Here is a 24,566-nt window from a genome sequence, read left to right as displayed (position 1 = left end):
CAATTCCCGAAAGAGGCACACACCAGAGAACCACACTGCCTGGACTTGAATCATGGCGAATCTTGGGCAGGAGACTTCTGAGTCTCAATTTCCTCATCTGCAAAATGGGACTAACAATAATAGATTTGTTGTATTAAATTGAATTAATTCACATAAAGTGCTCAGAACAGAGCCTAAGATACAGATTCTGTAGACGTGTGAGCGGCTATTATTACCAGCCGTGGCATCTCCCCCTCTCTGAGAAGCGACAGGAAGGGGAAGAGGACAGAAGGGAGAAGAGGCAGCCATCCCCCATACCCGGTCCCTGGAGAAAAGGGTTCTGGGCATCCAGAAAGGTACACTGTCCTAGCTCCCCACCCTCCACACCCCTGCCCAGGTCACCAAGGTCCACCCTAGTCCCCTCATGGCCTTAGATGCAGCAGCTCAGACAGAGGTGCATCTGAACAGAAGTCTTGCAGGGTCCCAGCCTAGCCTCTTGTCTTTGCTTTCCTGGACACTGGGAAAGCGCCCCCCACCCCCATAGCCGGGGGAGGTTCTCACTCAGAAGGGGGCTGGAGTGCAGGGGAATCCAAACTGTGGTTTCCACACTGCAGGTCATGACTCATCATGGGTTGAGCTTTTTTTTTTTTTTTTTAATGAAATAGATTAAATATGGTGGGATAAAAAAATGCAGTAAGGGTTAAGTACTGGTTCATGAAAGTGTGTGTGTGTGTGTGTGTGTGTTTGCATGCGCACATGCACTAGGTCACAACTATGTAAAATGTTTTCCTCACTGTGGATTACAAGCCAGTTTTCAAAGCACTGAGTTGGGGGATTAGAATGTTTTAATGGGCTTGAGGACGGAGGCCACTGAACATGCCCACAGTAGGGTGCTCTGCTCAGGGATTCTACTGAACGAATGAACAGAAAGAAAGGGGACCTCCTATTGGCTCTTTGGAACCGTGGGAGAGGCTGCAGCAGAAAGCACAGGTCACACACAAACAGTGAAGGAGCTGTAATCTGAGAGAGGCCAACCTGGTCTGGGTGGGAATACTTTCTATCCACAGCCACAGAAACACCTTAGCAAAGGCCACGGGTTTAAAAAAAAAAAAACCACCTATTTATATGTTAAAAATAAATAGAGGGACTTCCCTGGCGGCCCAATGGTTGGGACTCCGAGCTTCCACTGCAAGCGCACGGGTTAGCTCCCTGGTCAGGGAGCAGGGATGGCATGCTGCATGTGCTGGGAGAAGGAAGAAAGAAGAAAGGGGAGGGGAGGGGAGGGGAGGGGAGGGGAGGGGAGGGGAGGGGAGGGGAGGGGAGGGGAGGGGAGGGGAGGGGAGGGGAGGGGAGGGAAAGAAAGAAAGGAAGAAAAAGAAAGAAGGAAGGAAGGAAAGAAAGAAAGAAGGAAGGAAAGAAAGAAGGAAAGAAAGAAAGAAAAAGAAAGAAGGAAGGAAGGAAAGAAGAAGGAAGGAAAGAAAGAAGGAAAGAAGGAAGGAAAGAAAGAAAGAAAGAGAGGGAGAGAGAGGGAGGGAGGGAGAGAGGGAGGGAGGGAGGAAGGGAGGAAGAAAGAAAGAGAGAAAGAAAGAAGAAATAGAGGGATGCAAGCCATTCACTTCTCTGTAAAATGAAGAACCGAGACTCAACTGAATGCTGACGTGCCGTGTTGAGGTGGCCACGGACCGCTAGCACTCTCTCACTGCGCTGGGAACGTACAGTGGTGGGCTGGAGTTAGCCGTACTCGGTGGCAATTTAGCTATATCTCCCAATTTAAATATGCATGCCCTTTGACCCAGCAACAGCACTTCTAGGGCTTTACCTCATATAAACAGGTACATTAAAAATCTACATAACTGCACGGCTACGTGTACAAGAATCTATGTTGAAGCACTGTTTGCAACAGTGAGAAGTTGGAAACAACCAAAGAGCCATTTATGGGGAAGTTACATAGATGGCAGTATAGTCACAGAATGAAAATACCATGATGGAGCAGTTAAAATGAGTGAGGTAGCTCTGTCAGGTAAGGAAGAATGTCACATGGTTAAATGATAAAAGTTGTAAGAGAGCATGTAAAGCATGTCCCTAGTTTTACAACATTTCCACGTACAGAGAAGAAATGTGCTCCCACACCTCCTGGAGCAACCATGGCACCTGATGGCTGGATGCAGTGTGACTCTTTAGGAAATGAAAAGTGTGTACTTAACACATTTTTGCACTGTTGGAATATTTACAACTAGCGTGAATTTTATAATCAGCAAAAAATTAAATAATGAACAAGGATCATAAAGCTTTATTTAATAAATATAACCAAAAAATTCAAAATACTTTATTCCATATGTAGCCAATTAGGAAAAGAAAAAAGTTAGAAGGAAGTGTTTGAAGAGATTACGTGAAAGGGTCAGGAGAAAGGGAGGATGGGGAAATTCAAGCAATAAAGGTTAAGTGGAGACCAGAGGGCGTTCAGGGCCTCATGACTCTCAAAGCACCAGCTTTCAGGGGTCACATCTCAAGGGGCCCTGGGGGCTTCCTTCCCTCCTTGGCAATGACGGGAGATGCTAGACTGACATCTGTGGAATTAATCAGGACTCCAGAAATTTGGAAATACTCTCAAAACCAGGGAGGCTGTCTACTTTTTTTCTATGACCATCAGAATTGCATTATTTCCCCTCTAAAATAAAGTATCTGGCTGGATAACTGTGAGCTCTATCAGGGAATGACTTAAGTTTTCTGAATAGACTTTAAGATCCTCAAGGCCATCCATTTTAAACTAGGTCTTAATGCCCATCTACCACTGAAATACTGGCTTCTGTTCTGATGCCTCCAAATCACACGTGAAAAGAGAATTTACTTCATAGTTCATATTTTTCAAATCTGTGGGGAAAGGATGGGAGGGTCAGATCTGGTCGTGGGGACACCATGTGGTGAGAAGTCAATAATTCAGTTCAAAGGAAGGTGTCTGGGGCCCCGGGGGGCGGGGGGGTGGTGGTGGTGCTCTGCCCTGGCACAGAGCAGGTGAGCCTGGATAAACCCATGTGGCTTTGGGGCCTCAGAACAGGGGTCTGGACCACCAGGAAGGGGACCTGGCTAAAACAATCCTCCACACGTCAATGTCCTGATAGAGGTGTGCATATTACAAGAAGCAGGGGGCAGTGTGCGGGCCCACTGGGGACTCCTGGGAAGACACAGTGGACACAGGTGGCAGGGGCCAAAGCTCTCTTGGGTTGACTCCTCACAGGCCAATTCTAGTTTCTAAGAAGAGAAACTTCTAAAGATCGTTTGCAGGAACAAGGTGGGCCTGACGCCTTGCAGGGCCTCCCTGAGGAGCGGCAACAACACGGAATCCAATCACAAAGCTCGTTTGTCCACTCTTTATTAAAGCTAGGTCCTCCTGCTGACAGCTGTGGGGCGGGGCAGCTTGGGCTCAGGAGGGGCACCGAAGGTGGGTAACTCAGGGCTGTGCCAGGCGGGACGGGCGCAGACCGGCCCTCGGTCCCACGGGGCTGGCGCAGCTTGCCCTGGGCCCTTCCTGAGGCTCCTTCTCGCAGCTGGGAGAGAGCGCCCAGGGACAGGCGGCACCGCCCAGCGCTGCCGGCGCCTCTGCGGGAACCCCTGTCCTCCTCAGCACCCCGCCCACCCCCGCCCTCACCCGGCCAGGCCCATTCTTGCCACCACCGTCTAGGGCCCCTTCCCGCCCGCCCCGGCCTCTAGCGCCCGGGTGCTGGCTCTCAGGCCCCAGGGCCATGTCTATGCTACAACAGAAGGAACTCGGTCTAAAAGGGAATGCGGCTGCTTCAAAATTTCAGTTTTCTGGCCCCATTCACACTGGCCCCCAAAAGCATTAAAGGGGCCGATGTCTTGCAGGTGACCTGGTGGCTCGAAAGAGCCCAGCCCAGAAGGTGCGGCGCTGGCCGGCTGCGGGCCTTGCATAGCTGGACAGTTGGCCAGTCACTGAGCCACGGGCTCAGGTCCGAACCCCCAGAGGTGTACCACCGTCGTGGAGACAGCCCGGCCCACGGTGCCTCCACTCACTGCCCACTCTGTGAGATGGGAGCCTAACCAGAAACACCACTTGCTCCTAGTGTAGAACAATGACAGAAGCAGAGTTAAACGGACCCGAGGCGGTCATAAGGCCCTGATCCTGGGAGGTAAGAAACAACCCTACTACCAACCTCTGTCACTTTACACTTGTCTATTAAATCTAAATGAGCGGCAGGCTCACAAGAGCAAGGCCCCGTGTGTCCACCCACTCAGGGAGAGGTGGCAGCCGGGGAGCCAACGGCTGGGGTCCCTGGCTGCTGGGCTCCCAGAGGATCTCCGAGTATGCCGCCTCCAGCGTTCCCAGGCAAGAGTACCAAAGGACTCAGAGGGGAGGCTGAAATTAACACCCACACGGCCGGGCTGCTCTCGGTGCTCAAGTGGGGTGAAGACAGCAAGCGACTCTGGGGAGTAAGGCTTCAAACTCCCTGGGGACCCTGCGAACACCTGCAACCCATCTGCCTGGGGCCACAATTTGGTTTCCGGCTTTTTCTCCTCCTCCCAGATTCTTCGGGCCACACAAGCCATGGAAATAAATATCCACAGTCGACAGAATAAAAACTTTCCCAGGTGCATCTCCACTTCACCCCCGACCCCGGATTAGGGAGGAACACCGTCCTTTGAAAACCCACGAGGCTTCCCCTCGCCACGCACACCGTCCTCAAAACTTTCTGGACATACTCGAATGCCCGGAAGGCCCCTGAAGTCTCCCGCTGAGGAACTGGAAGAAGTCATCAGCCAAACCCCCTGGAGTAGCCATACGCTCTGCCCTCGACCACCCCACCCTCCCTTGATGCAAGGGCTTCCCCTCCCTCGCTGTAAAACCCAGTTACTAACTCACAAGCCACCTGTCCCCCGGGCCACCCATATCGGAATCCGAGTAAAATAAATAACACCTCGCCTGCCATCCCTACCGCTTGGCCTCACCGCATCGATCCAGTGATGTCGCAGTCTCTTGCCGGGGTGGCCGCCCCCTTTCCCCATCTGCTCCGCGCGCAGCTCTCCTCTCCCCCTGCGCCCCCCGTACGGCCATCTGAGCTCGGCGGCCGGTTCTCTGGGGCCGGACAGTAGGGAAGCCCGAGGCCGGGGGGCGGTGCACCAGGGCTGAGGGAAAGGCACCGCACGAGGACTAGGACCCTCAGCCCCCTGAGGCCAGAAGAGCAAGGGGCCGGCGCGCAGCGGCCAGCGCTCGAGCCGCAAGGCGCCGGTGGCCTAGCGGGCTGCGCCTCCGTCGGCCTGGGGCCCTCACATGATGCTCTCCTCGTAGGCGCCCGAGGGCCCCGCGAAAGCGGCCGTCGGCTCGGAGCCGAAGCTCGTTCCGCCTGCGAACTCCAGCAGGGTGCTGCCGCGCTCCCCGGACCCGGTCCCTGCGCCCGCGCTCGGCGGCCCCTTAGCGGGTGCCTCGGCCTTGGGCGCGGGGGCGGCCGGCGTCTGGCCAGGCGCGCCCGCCGTGCCGCGGTGCGTCTTCATGTGGGTGAGCAGGTGCGAGCTCTGCGAGAAGCGGCGGCCGCAATTGGCGCAGGCGTAGGGCCGCTCGCCCGTGTGCGTGCGCTGGTGTGTCACGAGCACCGAGCGCTGCGAAAACCGCTTGCCGCACTCGGGGCACGGGAAGGGCCGTTCGCCCGTGTGGCCGCGCCGGTGCTTGGCCAGGTTGGAGCGCTGCGCGAAGCCGCGGCCGCAGTCGGTGCAGCGGAAGGGCTTCTCGCCCGTGTGCGTGCGCCGGTGCCGCTTGAAGTCCGAGCTGTGGCCGAAGCCCTTGCCGCAGTCGGGACAGCGGTGTGGCTTCTCCTCGGCGTGCGCCCACTGGTGTCGCGTCAGCGCCGCGCTCTGCCCAAAGCGGCGGCCGCACTCGCCGCACGCGTAGGGCCGCTCGCCCGTGTGCGCGCGCCCGTGCGCCGTCAGGTGCGCGCGCCGACTGAAGCCCGCGCCGCACACGCCGCACACAAAGGGTTTCTCGCCCGTGTGGCCACGCACGTGCGCCGCCAGGTGCGAGCCGCGGGCGAAGCGCGCACCGCACTCGGGGCACGGGAAGGGCCGCTCGCCCGTGTGCGTGCGGCGGTGGCGCGCCAGGTGCGAGCCGTACACGAAGCTCTTGCCGCAGTCGGCGCAGCGGTGCGGCCGCTCGCCCGCGTGGTAACGCTGGTGCTTCGCCAGCGCCGCGCGGCGCCCGAACGTCTTGCCGCAGTCGGAACATATCCACGGGCTCTCCTCCTCGGCCAGCGCGGCAGGCGCAGGCTCCGCCAGCAGCCCCCCGACCGCAGGCCCGAACGCACGCAGGCCGCCGCCGCCCCCAGGCCCAGCACCGCCGCCGAAAGGGTCGCAGGCCAGCCCCGCGCCTTCTACCAGGGAGAGCCGGCCCCCCAGGGGTCCGGGCAGGGGGCGCCCGTCGGTCGACAGCCGCTCCGCGAAGTCCGGGAGGCCCAGGATCGGAAAGCCATCCGGGTGAAGCCAAGACTTGGGGTGCACGGGGAAGTGGAAGCCGAGCGGGTGCGAGGAAGGGCCTTCGCCCTCCCCCAGGCCGTTGCCCAGCCCCAGAAACCGCCTGTCCGGCTCGGGGTCATCCTTTCTCCCGGGGGTGGGCGCCTCCATCGCCGCCTCTCTCGCCTCGGCCTCTCCCTCGGCCTCTCCGTCTGCTTCGTCGACCTCAGGCCCCTCAGGCCCGGCTTCGGCCTCCTCGGGCCCCGCCGAGGGCCCCGTCTCACAGGGCTCGCGCCGAGGGCCGTCGCCGCTGGGCTCCGCGCAGCCGCCGCCCCGTCGATGGCGCTGGAAGTCGGCGCGGAGGCGGAAGGCCTGGCCGCAGTCGGGGCAGCAGTGAGGCCGGTCGGCCGTGTGCACGGCCTGGTGCCGCGCGAGCGCCGAGCTCTGGCTGAAGCTGCGGCCGCAGTGCGGGCAGGGGTAGGGCCGTTCTCCGGTGTGCGTGCGCTGGTGCGTGACCAGGTAGGAGCGGCGCCCGAAGCCCGCGCCGCAGAAGGCGCAGCGGTAGGGCCGCTCGCCCGTGTGGATGCGCCGGTGCGTGACCAGGTGCGACTTGTACACGAAGCGCTTGCCGCAGTCCGGACACGGGAAGGGCTTCTCGCCGGTGTGGGTGCGCTGATGGATGGCCAGGTGCGAGCGGTACACGAAGCCCTTGCCGCACTCATCGCAGCCGAAGGGCTTGACGGCCGCGTGGTAGCGCTGGTGCTTGGCCAGCCGGGACCGGTGCGGGAACACTTTACCGCACACGTCACACGTCGTCTCCGGCCGCCCAGCTGGAGCGGCCACCGCGGCCGGGAACGCCCAGGGCGCCAGCAGGCTCGCGCCCGGCTCCCGGCCCTGAAGAAAGAGCTTCGCCTCGGACCCCTCGGCCAGGACCCCAAGGCCACCGGGGTCAAGACCCCACCCCTCTGGAGTCTGCGCCGAATCCGAGTCGTCGGGGCCCCAGGTCCCAGGCACGTCCCCCACGCCGTAGGCCGCGGACCACAGCCCTGGGGGCTCGTTCTCCTCCTCGGCCACCTCTGCCAGGAAGTCCTCGTCGTCGTCCTCCTCATGGTCCTCTATGTCGTCAGTCCAGAACCAGGCCCCTGAAGGCGACAAGGAAAGGCCAGGAGAGAGAGGTGAGAAGAAGCCGTGACAGAAACCGCTTACAGACTCCTGCTCCTGTAAGGAGCGATTTCTGCGGGACCCCAGGCTCTCGGAGCTCAGAGCCCGGAGCCCGGGGTCAGGGCGCCTCTGTTCCATGCGAGTGAGAGATGGTGCACGCCTCTTCCCTGAGTGAGGAGGAACTGTGCAGACAGGAGAAATGGACACGCGGGTGTCCCTCCTAGGAAGGCTGGGGTTCCCTCACCTCGTGGACTCTCCTCAAATGGCCTCAACTAATCCCTTTTCCAGACCTCCAGCTCCCTTCAGGGCTTGCCACCCTGCTGAGAATAGATGGACACCAACGAATTGGGTGACCTTGCCTGTGGGTTCCTGTGAGACCAGGTGTCAAGCCCAAAACAGGGGTCCAGGGCCCAGAAAAATAGACGGAGATGCCAGGTCTGTTCTCCCCAAAGCCCCTTGTCTCCTGGAGAACTCCACCCCCCCCACCCCCCCCACCCCCACCTGCTTGGCCCAAGGCAGCCAAGACTCCAGCACCAGCACGGCCACTGAGGACCTGCCTTTGTAACACCTAAGCTTTGCTTACCATCCCTCCTCTGGATCTCTCCACCAGTCTCAGGCTGGCCAGCATCCAGGGCTCTCCCTCCCACCCCCAGAGCACAGCCAGGAAAGGCTGCCCTGGGCCAAGGAGACCTAGAGGGGCCTGTAGGCCCCAGCTCTCTGCACTCACCCTAGAAGGCTCCAGCAACTGTGCAGGAACAGCCCAGCCTCCCCGCTGAGCCTCTCTGAAGCTTGGCTTTCTGAGCGGTTGTGCACTTGGGAAATGGTCCCAAATTGACTAAGACTGGGTGAGCTGCAAACATCTTCCCATCACAGAAGGCTAAGGACCCGCCTTGGGGTCCTGCAATTCCATCCCTCCTCCACCAAGCAGCGCCCTGACCGCTCCCTTCAGTGCAGAGTAAGGATAGGGATTCGGTTTATAAAAGAGCGATGTGCCTGCCATCGTGACGCACCCAGGAGGGAACTGGTATTGGGCTGGCCAAAAGGTTCATTCGTGTCTTTCCGTAGGGTGTGATGAAAAACCCGAACGAACTTTTGGGCCAATCTGATATTTACAAAGCAGGCACTAAGTCACACAACAAACAAAGAAAAAGCCTTGTCCACGGCAGCCCAGGTGTTCCAGAGAACCTGCATGCCAACTTCCTCCGGTACACCTTGCCCCGTGTGTGTCTACCGTGGCCACGTACAGTGTAGTCCACCTCACGATCCCAGTACCAGGAAGGTTCAAGCTCCCCCACAGAGGTAGGAATCCCCTTTCCCACCACTCCCGGGTCCCCTGCCAAGGCTGTGGCTGGTGTCAGCCATCACCTGACCGGGTGGGCCTTCGTCACTGAGTCCTGTCCCCGAGGAGGGGTCGGGGCCCAGGAGGGATGCCCGTCCTGACCCGGCCCTGGTCCTGTGCTCTTCCCTATATAGCATCCCAAACATATGGTGATAGATCACACGGGAAGACAGCACAGTGCTGTGACATAAAGCCAGACACCGAAGTGCACGGACGTGATTTCTTCTCTGAAGGAAACATGTATGAAGGGACACAACGGGTTATTTTAGCTCTTCACGCTTTGCAATATTTTCTAAGTTTTCTGTAGTTAGTAATAATATACGATTATAGTAAGAATAAGCTTTAAATAAAGGACAGTGGTTTCCTGTTACTAAGCTGAGTTCATCTCCAACTGCCACCCACGGTGAGTGAGGGATAAGAAGCGGCTGAACAGCACGGAAGAGGCCCAGCTCCTCACTGCGAAGGCTGGAGCACCCCGAGGGGAGCTGGTGCAGGGACGGGCAGTGTGGGCCCATGGTCAGATTAGCTGGAAATTCTTCCAGTGAGTCTCAAAAAGGCTTTTCCCTAAGACTCTGGTGAGTGTCTGGAGGAGTTTTAATTGGAGTCCCTAAAGCAGGGGGTTCAAGTTGGGGAACAAGTACCATGTCTTCGTGGTAGGAATGTACCCCAGGACCCAGCCAAGGGTCAGTGGCACTTGCTGGATAGAAGTGTACACCCAGGCCAAACGAGGGCCCGCCAGCTAGCAGCCTCAGCTACTCAGAGCTGGGGGACAGGCTAGGTCCCAACGACTCACCCACAACACCTCTTCCTTGGGGTCTGAGAGTAGCAAAGCCCCCCACTTGGGGAGGTGACCCTTTGCCCTGCCCCCACCCCAGACATCAAACAATGCTGCTCTGCAGAGGGGGCTGATCCTAGGAGGGGACCTGACCTCACCACTGGCTCTGGAGCTGGCACGGCCACTTATCCACAAACGAGAAAGTATTAAACATAAGGCAAGTTGGTAGAGGCCACCACTGACACCGCGTAAAGGACAAGAAGGGCATCCAAGTTCCCTGGCTGCACCCCGAGACAAGATCTCTGGGAAGTAGCAGGGCCACCAGAGGGGACTCGGGGACAGCAGCCTGCCTCCAAGCCAGGCTCTGTTCTCATCTTCTGCCACCAAAGTGGCCCAGGATCTGGAGGTCTGGGCCCCCGGGTGGGGGTGTCCATGGTCGGCATTACCCCCGGCTGCAGTGGGGACAGGGTTCCCCGGGGGTTTGCTAGCGCCCCGGATGCAAGCCTATTCTGGATCCAAGTGAGGACCCGTCAGGTCTACTCGTGAGACGGGCCGAGGCAGAGGAGATGCTCTGATGGGGGGCGGTGGGGGGGCGGGTGGGATTTTCCCAAGCGTGGCCCAGGAGGTCAAACACAGCTGCCTCTTCCAGAAGCCACGGGGGAGAGTGGACAAGTGGACCCTGGGGAGGGGAAGCTGGCCCTTCATCTCCGAGACGTCCGCTCCTAAGGACTCTGACACTGGGTGAGGATCAGCTAGGCCAGGGCCCGCGCTCGGAGCCTGAGGACACTCGCGGGGGCCGACCAGTGGCCTTGTGAGCAGACGCCCGAGGCGCCCCCGGTAAGTGCCTTATTCAGGCACGAATAAACGGCCTCGGGGAGGAGGCCCCGCAGCCACCTGCCTGGCGCACCTGCTCCCTGAGCTGCTGCGAGGTGGCCTGACACCTCTGCCCCGAGAACCAAGCCGAGGGTTTCTATGACTCCCACCCCAAGCACCCTCTGCCCCTGTCCTGTCCCGTCTCCGAGACCCGTCCCCAGGCCTGGCCTCACGGTGAGTCAGCTGCAGGTCTGCTCTGACTAACCCCTCCCCGAGGGACCCAGCCACGGCACAGGGCCCAGGAGGCAGTCGTGTGTGTGAGGTCAGCACCTGCTCCTGACCCTCCGGCCAGACCGAGACTCAGGGTCGGCTCGGGAGAGCCCCGCCCCCAGGCACAAAGGCAGGACGTGGACAAGGGAGTGGCCAAAGCTGCAGGCAGGCTCCTTCCTCCCCGTCCGGCTGCCATCAGTAGCCCCTCCTTCCCTCCGAGCAGGAGTCCGGTCGCCCGGGAGGCGGTGGCTCCCGGCAGGGCTGGGCTTCTGCGATGGATCTATCCTCCCCGCTGCAGGGTCCTCAGGCTGACACATCTTCCAGGAGGGGGTCCTCCCCTGAGTGCCTCTCCAGAACCGCTGATCGCGCTCACCAGCCATCAGATTCTCTCGTTTCGGTGTGCTTCACCTGACCGCTTTTAAACTTTCTCTCTCTCCTTTCCGGTGTAATGTTTAAGCCGGTTCCATCCTGCCTATCGTACTGCTCTGCTATCTTTCTCTTTCACACGAGGGGCAGGAACAGCAGTCAGGGAGCGGGGTCATCAGCCGAGCACTGTGGAGACGGCACAGGTGCGAACAGAACACAGCGCGCGCTCACAGAGTCCACTGGAGCAAACGAGGAGGCAGGCACCTGGGCACGGCCATCCCAGACCTCGCCAAGGGCTGCGGGTGCAGGGAACGTCCTGGAGTGACATGGGGGGTTCCCGACATCAAGGCGGTCAGAGGACACACACAACCCAAGTGGGACCTACACACTGAGCCAGCCACACGAAGGTCACTCCAGGCAGAGAAAACAGCAGGTACAAAGCCCCGAGGCAGGTGAGAGCTTGAAGAGAAAGGCTGTCGGTGGAGTTGAGCGTGAAGAGCTATGGGTGTTGCAGGGTGCAGAGGATCCCAGATACTGTGCCGAGTGCCCGGGGAAGACCGGGGGTGCGGGGCAGCCAGCAGCTCAGGGACGCCCGTGGCCACATGCCTGACAGCCTCATGCCTGCGCCAGGGGTGGGGTGAGGAAGGCAGAGGGACGAGGACCACCTGGGCCCCAGCCAGGCCCACCACGTGCCAGGGACGCTGCAGGAGGGGCCCGGGTAGGTGACGTGGTGCCACTTCAGGTTTAGCTCACTCTGAGATGCCCTCAGACACCCAAGGGGAGACATCAAGCAGGCGGTGGGACACACAAGGTCAGAGCTGGAGAGAGAGGCTGAGAATGGGCAGATGGGCAGCACTTAAGGCCCTGGCCCCAGCTGGGGTCACCTGGAGAGAGGAGAGAAGAGGACATGCAGTGGCAGGCGGGGAAGCAGCCAGGGGCAGCAGAGGGACCAGGGGCACGTGGGGTCCACCCTGCAGAGCAGAAAAGCTAATGCGACGAGGAAAGAAGGCCAGAGCCACCAGGCCAAGGGGACGGGGACACGCTCGGCCGCAGGAAATGGGGTTCGGCCACGGGCAGGGATCTGCCAGGCGACCACACCGGGCATCTGTAAGGAATGGGGGAGCGTACTATCTCAGCCGGGTGAGGAGAGAGGTGGCAGTGATGGGTGAGGACTAGGGAGTGGGAGGTGGTGGTCGAGGGGAGCCAGAGCAAGGAGGCTTTAATTCAGCACTCAGAGGCACCGGAGCACCTGAGTGGGTGCGTTTGGCCAGAGTCCAAACCTTATGTGTGGCCCAACTTGTTAAGAAGCACAAGAGATGAATATGCGTGTGTTTTGCAAGACTATGATCTAGAAATACAGAAACGCTGTCACGCTCAGACCCAGCAATTCGCAACTCTCAACAGGCTCAGCTACCCAGAAATGAGCGCAGGGGAAACGGGGAGGGAGGCGCTTGGCAGACAGGCTACAGTGACAGTTAAGAGGGGGGACCTCAGATGGATTCGCTGAGCCCGAGCTGACCCCAGCCTTCGCTACCACAGCCCCTCCCGGGAGGCAGGTGACACGTGGAAGACTGTGCCTGCATCCTGCACCCACCTCGGCCCACAGGGGAAGGCGGAGGCGCTGGCCCAGCGAGCCTGCCCCTTCTGCGAGCTGCCAAACCCCAGCTAGGTTCACAGAGCACATTGTGGGGACCACCCAGGCTCGAGCCTGCGAAAGGATCCACCCCAGGACCCTCCAAGAAGCACGGGGAACAGGGGCACATCCAGACCACGTGTGGAGAGACTGGCCAGTGGAGGCCTTACAGCCCCTTCCTCTCCAGGTGGCTTTTCAGATCTGTGCCCAGAAACAGGGCACACCTCCCATTAGACCCTCCGACAAACATCACCTACATTCCAGTCTCAGCCCGGAGGCAGCAGCAACATTTTTTGCCAGCCAGAGCCCTCCTGATTCTGAAGGCCGGGAGACATTCCAAGAGGGTCCCAGAGAATGTGGAGACCTAGGGCAGGAAGGCCACCCCGAAACACAGTGCACAGTAAGGCCCGAGGCCTGAACCCACTGTGGGCAAGTGACTTAATCACTACTTCAAAAGTCAATTTCCTTGACTGAAAAATGAGACCAATAATCCCTCCCCTGCTACTTCACAGAGCTGTTACGAGGATATAAAGTGTACAGGGAAATACTCTGAAGAGTACACGTGTAGGCACAGCACTGTCTATGTTTTTCTGTATTTTATTTTAAAACCTCTACAAGCTGCTCCCAGTCTACCCAAGCACGTGAGTGGCATGAGACATCAGAGCCCCGCACTAGGCTGGCATCACCCGAGACCAAAGCCAAAGACACACACACCGTGCAAGGGCCTCCGCTGAACCTGACACACGGGGAACAGCTCACCAACCTCCACGGAGCACCTCCACAGAACAAGTGGTCCGACGGCCTAGGGTGGGAAACTGGGGGTTTTGTTCAACTCTTTATTCTCCAGATGAATAAAAATGAGGCCCAGAAAGTTGGAGGAACAGGGCCAGAGCCAGGTCCAAGGTCTCAGAGAAATCCGACACCCTGAACGCTTCCTGTATGTCTCTCTCCAAAATCTCCTCTCTGGAAGGTCCAGGGCTCCTCCCAGGGAGAGGAGACGGCCAAATGGGCAGGGAAGCCGTTCAATCCTGGGAGCCGGAAGGCCAGCTCCAGCACTTCAGGGCAACGGTCTGTTCCTCACCTGGCCCCTCTGAGCTGGTAACGTGACAACTGACCCTCACACACACAAAAACAATCAGAGGCTCAAGGCAGGGACAGGGCATCGTTGTTAAAGATTCGCAACAGGAACCTCTAGGTTTTCTGAAGACTCCCCAGCCTTTGGGCCTCTGCAGACCAGAACCAGGAGGGGGCAACCCACAAAGGTAGAGGTGAGCCCCCAGTGCCACTGTGTCCCCACAGAGGCCCCCCAGAGTGCAGAGCAGCAGCTCCAGGGCAGCTCCCCGGGGCCGCAGTGGAGAGCGAAGGCACAGGCCGAAGTCGGTGAAACCCGCGAGACCCCGTGTCACGCTCACCTGTGTAGACACCGGTGACGATGTCTCCCTCCTCGGGACGGGGGCTATCCGGGACCCAAGGCTCCTCTCCTTGCTCCAGCCGGAAGATCAGATCCGGCTTGGGGATTGGGTATCCTGCCCCGGAAAAAACAGGCCGCAGCTGCAGGGCCCCGCCTGCAGGCCCCGCCCTCACCCACACAGCACTGCCACCACTGGCTCCTCTCTCTGGCCTTTCCAGGACCAGCCTTCCCACCTCCCCGCCTCTGCTGGGAGATCCCACACTCCCTTCTCTCTGGAGCCCTGCCCTGACCCCCAGCTCCCCTGTCCAGCCCCCTCCACACACTGCCATCTGCAGGATGCCCGCCCTTCTCCTCCGTCACCTGACTCCTCACCCCTTGAGGCCTCTGGGGAGTGTACAGCACAGAGACCAGAGCAGCACTGCAGCTCCCCAGAACATGTCCACCTGGGTCATGGTGTTGCTGGGCCATAATGGGCACCCCCCAAGACATGCCCCGGTCCAGAAGCCAGGCTGGTCCCTAGGGCTTCCCTGGGAGGCGGGCTGGCTCCAGCAGCTCCTTCACCAAGACCCCGGGGCTCCAGAAACCACCCTCTCAGACAGCTAAGCCCTGGCAGCCATCACGCCAGGATGCCTCTTGGGGACGAAAGGCTCTGCTCACCCAAGGACACCAGAATCCCATAGTTTTCCTGCATGACTTCCTTGTAGAGCTCCCGCTGGTCTGCATCCAGCCTTTCCCACTCCTCCAGAGAGAAGTACACAGCCACGTCTTCAAAGGTCACCAGCCCCTGGAAAACAAAGAACCCTGGCCGCTGCCCTACACTGCCCCGGCGAGAGGCAGGGGCGTCCCACGAAGAGAGGACAGGAGGTCACTTCAGTGGTCACTGAGCTGACCCTGCAATGTGTAGGTCACGGGGACACAGCCCAGCAGCCCAGCAGCTGCAAGTCTACAAACACCTGACGGAACGAGGGGCTTGCAGGCCTGTCACAGCCCCGGGAGGCAAGAACCCCATTCCCATCCAGAGACCAGGGGCTCAGGCTCAGAGAGGGAGAGCGCTCAGCTCAGATGGGGCAGAGCCTGGACTCACACTGAAGTGCAGAGACAATGAAGCCCAAGACCCCATGTACGTGCTGCACGGGCACCTCGCCCCCTGCTACTTCACTGTCTGCCTCAAGCCAGTGGCCACATCAGTGGTGTGAGGGCCCATGCCTTGGTGGACAAGTGGCACCAACTGAGTGTGGGCACTGGCGCCCAGTCTAACTGGGCTCAATAGGAAACCAGAGCCTGGACAGGTGACAGGCACTCCAGGTAAGGGCACAGCTTGACCCCGGGGGAGAGCCAGGGCTGACGCAACTGTGCAGGCTGCAGGAGAGTTGGTGGTGGGCAACATGGTCAGGACATTCCAATGGCCTGGGGAGGGTCGGGCCCCAGGAGAGCGGAACCATATCCCACAGGTTTGGGGCTGGAGACTCCCAGCTGCTTCCTGCAGCCCCGTCCTGGCCCACAGCCTGCACTCAGCCTGAGGACCACAGTGCCACTGCCCTGCCAACAGGGCAGGTCTCCAGGACAGCGGGTGCCAACCTCCCTGGGGAAACCCAGCCTGGTCAACTGAGCCCCAAATAAAGGGGCAGCTCACCTGAGACCCAGATGCCAGGGAACTGTCCTCGTCCTCGTCCTCATCCTCATCCTCGTCCTGCTCCAGGTCCTCACCCCTCGACATGGCTGGAGCCCGGGACGCCTGCAGGGCTGCGGGGAGAGACCTCTTGGGGTCCAGCCTTTAGCATCAAGCCTCACTGCCCTGGCCAACGTCTGTCCATCCAGCTACCAGGGTCAGCAGCTCCTGGCCACACCCCCTTTTCAAAACCTGGGCCCTGGGCTTCCCTGGTGGTGCAGTGGTTAAGAATCCGCCTGCCAATGCAGGGGACATGGGTTCGAGCCCTGGTCCGGGAAGCCCACATGCCGTGGAGCAACTAAGCCCGCGTGCCACAACTACTGAGCCTGCGCTCTAGAGCCCGCGAGCCACAACTACTGAGCCTGTGTGCCCCAACTACTGAAGCCCATGCGCCTAGAGCCTGTGCTCCACAACAAGAGAAGCCACTGCGATGAGAGGCCCGCGCACCGCAACCAAGAGTAGCCCCCGCTCGCCACAACTAGAGAAAGCCCGCGCGCAGCAACGAAGACCCAACGCAGCCAAAAATAAATCAATGAAATAAATAAAATTTTTTAAAAAAGAAAAAACCCTGGGCCCTGCCACTCCAGCTGCACCCCGTCAGGTCAAAGAGCTCTTCCCGGCCTGCCCACCCAAGCCCCCCCTAACTTCCTCCCCGAAGACTAGCTCCTTTTTCTTACCCTTTTCCTGAAGACCTGAGGACTCAGCATCCCCACCACAGCTAAGGCGCTCCTGGGTCCCCGATGCCGGACTCCGCTCTTCTGCCACCACCGCCTCCGCGTCGGCGTCCTCCGCCTCCGCCTGCCGCCCCGGCCCTGCCTGCACCCCGTCCGCCTCCAGCTCCTCTGCCACCTCCGCCACGGCCTCGGCGTCCTCAGCCTCCACCACCATCACCTCCTCCTTCGCCAGCTCCCCCTCCTCTTCCCCCTTTTCTTCCTCCTCTTCTTCCTCCTGATCAGGATCACATTCCGACCCATCCTCCGCCCTCTCCCGCTGGGCAGCTGGGGAGTCTGGAGTCGTGTGAAGGGCCGCCATCGTCTCTGGAAGGGAGTCTCAGCTCGGCCTGCAACACAGACAGGCGACGGTGACCAGCCGCCCGGCACGCAGCCCTCTGACGGAGGTGGGGTTGGTTTGCCCCGCGATACAGTAACAGCACCGGAGCTGAGGCACGACTGGGGCTCCTTCCACGATCTCATGTGGCACAACCTAGATTCTGTAACAGAAGAGCTGCCAAAGAGCCCCTCACCGGGAGCCCGCGTTACGCGGCCTCAGCTCTTTCCTGCAGGCAACGACGGGCCTCGTGTGAGCTTGCCATGCTTCCTTGGAGTAAGCCAGGGATTAATCCCGGGTTTTCATCCTCAAGAACATGGAAGCGTCAAGTCCAGGCAACACGCCCGAGGGTGGCCCAGCCTGCATTTAGCTGAAACGGGTGCACACAGCCCATAAGGAACAGTGCACCTGATATTTGGGGGCGGAGGGGGATGCACGAACTCAGGCACGAACTCGGCGGCAGGGAGTGTGGGAGCCGAGGTCTGAGCATGGGTGGGCCAGGAACCCCAGCGCAGTGTGACGGGTGGGGGAAGGTAAGACCACCCTGCCGGGAGAGCCCACTCTACCAAGCCAGCAGGTCAGGCTCCTCCCTGTGGGAGGCGGCAGAGAAGAGGCCCTGAGCAGGCAATTACCCCTGTGCCCCCCTCACCCCTCGCTCCATCCAGGGCTCGGCTGATCAGGAATTTGGTTCATCGCTAGACCAGCAAAGGTGAAAAAAAATGCCCTGTGACACCTCTTCACGTTTGGGGATCAGAGAATCCTAAGTGTTGAATCATCAAAGCCCCAGTGGCTCACAGCATCCACCTCTCGCATCGATGTCGGAGACGGCTCAGCCCAGGCACTTGGGAGAGGCAGCCACACCGCCTCACAGCACAGGAGCCCGGGGCTATGGACCCAAGAGGGATGGGATACTGTGGGCCCTGGGGCCACTCCTCCCTCCCAGCTGCGCATTCCTCACCAGCCCCAGTGAAGTTCCAGGACAAGACAAGAGTCATGGGTTTTGACGAGCCAGTTTCTGTGGCTCCTTTTTGAGTGCAAACCTAAGAACTGATCCATCAGCCAGCATGGCCCCATCAGTCTCTCAGACCTGACTAGAGCCACTTCCAAAGTAAGCCAACCCCACTACAAACACAGCGACCCCAGAACCCCGGGAAGAGAGCACGAACCCCGGAGGAGCCTGAGATGTCAGGCCACACAGGACAATGGGGATGCAAATTCAGGCTGAGCCCAGATGCCATGCCAAGCCCAGCAGAGCCCCTCCTGCCTGGCCCCCTTGCAGAGTAGACTCCCGCAGGCCACGCCCCCATCCGAGGACCAGAGGCTTGGGAATAAAGTGGACCCGTGCTTGTTGCACCTCAGGACCTTTGCACATGCCATTCCCACTCCCTGGCACTCTCCTCCCCTCTTCTTCACTGATCCTTTGGAGGTAGCCCCCCGGGCCCCTAAGACACACACAGTTCCCTGGACTCTGCCCTCTTAGCACCCACATATTTTTTTTTTCTTTTTTTCGGTACGCGGGCCTCTCCCTGTTGTGGCCTCTCCCGTTGCGGAGCACAGGCTCCGGACGCGCAGGCTCAGCGGCCACGGCTCACGGGCCCAGCCGCTCCGCGGCACGTGGGATCTTCCCGGACCGGGGCACGAACCCGTGTCCCCTGCATCGGCAGGCGGACTCTCAACCACTGCGCCATCAGGCAAGCCCAGCACCCACATTTTAATATACTTACAGAACTGTCTGCTTATTGCCTGTCTCCCCAAATACACACTCAACTCCAAGAAGGCAGAAGTTCCCTTTGTTCATCTCTGAATCTCCTTGTGCCAGACACAGAGTGAACACTCAAATATTTATTGATGAAATGACTCTAGGGACTTCCCCGGCAGTCCAGTGGTTAAGAATCCACGCTCCCAGTGCAGGGGGCCTGGGTTCAATCCCTGGTCGGCGAACTAGATCCCACATGCCGCATCCCGTGTGCCACAGCTAAGACCCTGTGCAGCCAAATAAATAAATAAATATTAAAGAAAAAAAAAGAAGAAGAAAAAGAAAGAATAAAATGACTCTAAAGCCTGCGGTCAACGTGATGAACATGAGATTTTCAAAACTCAGTATTCTGGCCCCACTGTCACGTTCCAGAACAGGATGACTGCTGTTGAGGGTCCTTCAGACTAGAACCCACTGGAGAATCTCTGCCTCTGAAGAGGTTACGACCTGAGGTCCCTTCTCCCAAGAGGTGCACCTGCTGCTGACCAGAGGAGGGCAAGACCCTCCAGTCGTGGAGGTGGCCAGTCACCCTGCAGATGCGATGGGGCCTAGCACAGCCAGACGCCCCATGAGCCCTGACCCAGCATCCAGAACAGAATGGTTCTGGGAAACGGGCCTCAGTAACACGGGTGGCAGATGCCCCCTCTGCCTCCCCAGGACAGACGTGTGCTACGCATACCCCCAGACCCTCCTTTCTTCTTTCCAGCCTGCCAGCCTACCAGAAACTCACTTCTGGCATCCGGCTCAGGAGGCCACCGAAAGTCAGGTGAGCAACCTACTCATGATAACCCTTCAGGTCAACCCAGACCATTACTTCCATGGGGGCGGGGGCAGGGCTGCACCCTAGGACATCGTGCTGCAGAATTCAGAATGGGGCACGGCGCGAGGGGGGCGAGGAGGGGCAGTTAACGAGATGCCTGCCTCCGGGAGAAGGACCACACAGACAGAAAGAGGCAAACTTAGAAAACTTTTAGCAACTCTCCACTGAAGTCCCATATCCAGGGAACCTACATAGAGAAATGAAGAAATGTGTGGGTGCAGGTAGATCTAGGCCCCTTCCTTCCGTCTGGTGGCCTCACTGACCACACCTGTGACTCAAGGCCTTCCAGGCTTTCATCTCCGTCCAGAAACCTTCCTTCTCTGACTACCAGGATCCTCACTGTTTGTCCACGGATTTGGGCTCCCCTGCTCTCCTGGGTTTGCTCCTGGTGCTGGTGTATCCACGGGGCCAACCCTGCTGCCCGAGGGCAGCCCCTCACCTTGCTGGCCAGCTCCCCAAACCTGCCAACACTTGTTGAACCAAACCCAGTACCAGAGTCTCCCCACAGAGGCACAGCTAGGGACCTGATCCTGCACACCTCCCCTTCCCCCTGCCCACTGGGTCCTCCACCAAAGGCCGGCCCCTCTCCCACCTCTCCGACCACATGGGGCAGCCCAGACCCCATCCAACCCCAGAAATGAGCTTCCCAACCCGCCTACTGGCGGTAGAACACTCAGCACAGCAGCCCACCGGGGCCTCCATTTGCAAAGGGAGGACCCAGGCAAGGCCCCCAAGGTCACTAAGCAAGCTCGCGAGGGCGCCAAGCCATCTCCATCCCTCCAGGGGGCTTATGGGGCCTCCGCCTCCCTCAGAAGCCAGGTCAGGGCCGTGACAACCCCTCCTGGATGGGTGTGTCCCCGGGGGCGGCCGCGGCCCAACCCCCGCACCTCCGGCGGAGAAGGCGGCGGGCACCTCCCAGGGGTCGCGGGTGTGTGTCCTCCCAGCCCACCTACTCCGCGCTGCCCGCCTGGACCGGCCCTGGGGGTCGGGGCCCGCCTCCCTCGCGCAGGCCCGGGCGGGGGTGCACGGGCCGCGCCGAGCGTGGGCGCGGCCGCGAAAGGCCAGGCCAGAGCGCCGCTCGGGTCCCCCCCCAGACCCAGGCCCGCCCAGCACCGGCCCGCCCCGCTGCGCGCCGCTGCCTCCCCGCGGCCTCCCGCGCCGGCGTCGAGGGGCGGCGCGACCCCGACCCCACGCCCGCGCCTGGCCCGCCGGCACCTGCCGCCAGCGCCCGCCTCCCGCCGGCCTCGCCACCCACTCGCCGCGCCGCCCACTCACCGCGCGCGCCGGCCGCCGAGCCGCCGCCGGACACCGGGTCCGGGCCGGGGCCTGCGCGCCCCGCGCTACACAAAGTGACGGCCCCGGAGCTGCGCGGCGGCGGCGCGTGGGCACCGGAAGTGCCGCCAGCGGGCTCCGCCCCGCCGGTGCCAACGGGGGGGGCACTTCCGGTCACGCGGGGTCCAGCGCGGCCCCTGAGGGGGCGTGCGTGGGGGGAAAAAAATTGTCCCTGGTGCGGGGGTGCCCTCGGACGTGGGTCGCCGCGCTCGTGTGCACTGCGTCCCGGGCCTTGGGGACCCTGGCGCGCCCTGCGCCGCCCCAGGGCCCGACCCCACCTCTGGGGACCCCGGCCCCGCCCTCCCCCTAGAGATGCCCGCGAGGTCCGCCCGCTCCCCAAAACCCTCCCGGCTTCCTCATGCAAACATGATTCAGGGGGCGCTACCGAGCGCCAGACTCGGCCAGGTTCACCTGGGCCTCCGGACCCTCCCCGGGCCCCACGACGGTGGAGGGAGGCGATGACCCCTATGAGGGCCCGCGTGCCCTCAGACCCGGGCAGGGGCGGGGGGCGATCCCTGCTGGTGATGGGCCCGCAGTACTGGAGCAGGTGGGCCGGACGTCTACAGCTCGTGCAGGGCCAACGCTGGGTAAACATGGGCGGGGGGAGAGGGGTTCCCAGAACGGACCAGGACATGGACTGAGGGGGCCGGTGGGCCAGGGTAGCTGGATGAATGCAATAAGGGCCTCAGATCTGGAGGCTTTACAGGTGATCCATGGGGAGCGCCTGCCTCTGGGAAGGGAAGCGTTCCCCCAGCAGGAGGCAGGAAGGACAGATGGCCGCCTGAGGAGGTGTGAGAAGGTGAGGTTGGTGGACTCGGGACGCCTGCAGCTCTCCCCAAACCTAACCGCCTCTGCCCCCCAGGGGCCGCAGCTGGGGTCTGCCGGTGAGCTCTTGCACCCACGGAGGTTGGGCCCTGCTGCTTCCCCAGCTCGTACCCCATGGGTACCATTATTCTTATATTTTCACTAGTGACCCCGCGCCTCAAGACAGGATCATAGTCTGACTGGGCTCGCGGAGGGGTCACGCCTACCTGAAGTAACAGCTTCTCCTTCCCAGAACCTCAGCACCTCGCTGGGGAGCTGCTCCGGCCCACTGAGGACTCAAACCTGCCTGCAGCCCCCGTCCCAGGCCTTGCCTTCCCCAGCCCAGAGCACCTGCTGTGCGGCCTCCAGCTGAATCCAGCTCCTCACGCTTATTGTTTGGCTCCTGGTGTTTTAAAAATGTCTTAAAATGAATAACTAACACTTAAAAATTGAGGGTCTCTCATTAAAAGATGGACAAAGTCAGAAGTTCTGCCAATGTAGAGCCTGTGGTTTGCAGGGACCTGAGAAGGGACCAGCCCCTGTGGACGAGCCTCGGCTTTGAGGTGCTCCATGCCCACCGTCCCCCCGACCCTTCTGTAGGCCCACTTCTACGTGGCACCCCCCTCTGGTCCTGTGGTCCTCTATGCTTTGGAACTCTGGACCCCGCCCCCACCCTTCACCCCAGGTGGTTCCAATGAGAAGATCCGAAGGTGAGGTAACTCACAAGAGCAGCAGAGGCCAGGTAAACGGGAGCAACAGGAATGGAGGCACCAGAGTCTGCCACCTGGACCTGAAGGGGTGGGGCAGGGAAGGATGCTCTTGGGCCTGCAGAGGGCTGGAGCCGTGGAGATGGCTCACCAGGTGGGAGCTGGGATTGACGTGAGACTCCGCCAGCCCCGTCCTCCCCTCTCCCACCCTGCCTGTGCTGCCCACTGGTCAAATCCACTCCTAATGTGGGGGGCAGGGGAGCCCAGGGGATGCAGTCAGAGTCGGGGCCCAGAGCCAGGTAGAAAACAAATGGGGGAGGGGGCAGGTAAAACAGAGAACCAACAGCTCATCCCTGCTTAGAACCCTCCAGCTTGTCAGGCAGGGAGCCCACGGTGCCCCAGCATCTCCTCAGATGTCCTCTTGGCCTGTTCCCACCTGACCCCTAACCTAAGACCCAATTTCTTCCCCTTGTGTCTCTGCGGATTTTCACAGGCTTGGAGCCCACCAGACCCTGCCCGCTCAGCAGGCCCCACCCTCCCTGTCCCTGACGGAGTCTCTGCCCTCAGCTGACCGCCATCCTCAAGAGGCTGAGCAGAGGCTGCCACCCTAGGCGCTCTGGTTTCCTTCCCTCTCTGAGGGGCTCCTCTCCAAGACCCCCCAGAGCCTCTCCTTCCTCCTGCCTTGTGACAGGCAGAGTCCCCAAAGCTCGTCCTGTCCAGGACACTGAGTGATGTGACCACACAGCCCACTGTGTTCAGTGTGTCCCAGGTCAGAGGTCAACTTCCACCCCTCCCCTGCCCCACGCGCCTGCGACTACAGGAGCCGGGTGTGCCCAGGTAGCCCGCCCACTGCTCTGTGAGAATAAGACCTAAGCCGCTTGACATGGTCCTTAGTATCTGTGTTTGTTTCAGAATCAAATAAATGTAATTCCCCACTCTTGTGACCCCACCTGACCCTGTTCCTTCCAGGCCTGTTCTCCACTGGGCCTGGACTGGATGCATGGGCCTTGCCAATGGCCTCGGGCTGGCTGAGCCTCTGCAGATGACCTGCCCCCCCCACCCCTCCCCCGGGCCCGACGTCACGTTTGTGCCTACTCAGGGCAGTGCTAGGCTGTCCCAAATGGGCCACGCCTTGTCCTCTCATGACCCGAAGTCACCTGGCCTTGACCCTTCCAGCCACCTAAGTCCAGAGCTGCCAGGGGTCAGGGCTGGCTGCCCCCAGGTGCCTGTAGGCACAGACCATGGGGCAGGACCCCTGCCAGGAGGGCCTATCTTCACAGGGCTCCTGGACAGCAGAGACCCAGGTTCCAGCCTTGAAGCTCCTTCTCCCCTCCCCTCTTTAGTCCATCTCGCAGTGATGTTCCAGAAAGCACCACGTGACCCCGCTGCTTGGGTTTTATGAATCTCAACAAGTCCCGGCCACTAGCCCTCTCTGGCCATCCCTTCCTGTGGGTTCTCAGGTTCTCAACAGCACCCTTCACTCCCTCCGAGGCCAGCAGCCCTATCCCTGCTTTTCCTTCATTCTCAACGGGAATTCTTGATCTGGGTGTGTGTCCACATGTTTACACTCAGCCCATATGCGTTGCACACCCGATGAGCTTTGGACCCTGTGCTTACTCCAGTTGGTGGGGAGGGCGGGGGAGATGGGGGGCCCCGTGGCTCACCAGGCCCTAAGGATCGTGTGTAGAAACGTGTGAGAACCTGATGGGGGCAGAAGGCTGCAGGTTGAGGCGTGAAAGGGGATGGGAGAGAGAGGTTAGGAGGGGTGGGACCAGGAAGAGAAGTGTCGAGAAGGCCCGCAGGACTCACTGCGTTCCCAGGAGAACCTGGTGACCCAACTCGTGAGTCCAGACTCAGCCAAGGCCCCAGCACCACCCACAGGGAGACCCACTTAGGGCCATCTGAATTTACCATGGGGTCTCTCAGAACTCAGATATACGATCCTGCCTGGCAGCGATAGAGAGCCCTTTGAAAACAATTATAAATGAAAACAAGGCATCAGTATTCCATGTTGCGGATGACTGGAAATGGAGTGGGGGTTTGATGCCATTTTTGGGCATGATGGGCTAACTAGATGTGCCCCAGTCCTTCCAATTGCCTGGCTCTGTGAGGGGCAGCTGATGGACCAGAAACACAAGGACCATCAGAAGAAGGGACCCAGGCCCGCTCGAGACTTCTGCTAATATGAGGCTGCCTGGGGAGAAAGGGAGGGTGAGTGGGCCTGTATCTGG

At 60.3% G+C, this 24,566-nt stretch overlaps 1 protein-coding gene across 1 annotated transcript; it reads right to left on the bottom strand.

Annotated features, from left to right (window-relative positions):
• Nucleotides 1-2,253: 2,253 nt before the first annotated feature.
• ZNF316 (zinc finger protein 316) lies at nt 2,254-20,884 on the bottom strand. The gene is made up of 6 exons (XM_032603919.1): nt 20,768-20,884; nt 16,547-16,929; nt 15,834-15,943; nt 14,858-14,984; nt 14,202-14,315; nt 2,254-7,574 (listed from the first exon to the last, which is right to left on the bottom strand). The coding sequence occupies exons 2-6, from the start codon at nt 16,899-16,901 to the stop codon at nt 5,260-5,262; spliced, it is 3,021 nt and encodes a 1,006-aa protein (XP_032459810.1). The 5' UTR covers nt 16,902-16,929; nt 20,768-20,884; the 3' UTR covers nt 2,254-5,259.
• Between the last annotated feature and the right edge of the window lie 3,682 nt (nt 20,885-24,566).

The sequence above is a fragment of the Phocoena sinus genome, chromosome 15 (genome assembly GCF_008692025.1).
Source record: "Phocoena sinus isolate mPhoSin1 chromosome 15, mPhoSin1.pri, whole genome shotgun sequence".
Taxonomy (NCBI): Eukaryota; Metazoa; Chordata; class Mammalia; order Artiodactyla; family Phocoenidae; genus Phocoena; species Phocoena sinus.
This window is presented reverse-complemented; position numbering and strand designations above follow the sequence as displayed.

Coding starts and splice junctions, on each gene's coding strand:
- ZNF316 (XM_032603919.1), bottom strand. CDS start 16,901: ATGGCGGCCCTTCACACGACTCCAGACTCCCCAGCTGCCCAGCGGGAG. Junction 15,944..16,546: donor CTCAGGTCTTCAGGAAAAGG/GTAAGAAAAAGG, acceptor CTCTCCCCGCAG/CCCTGCAGGCGTCCCGGGCT. Junction 14,985..15,833: donor CCCTGGCATCTGGGTCTCAG/GTGAGCTGCCCC, acceptor TTTGTTTTCCAG/GGGCTGGTGACCTTTGAAGA.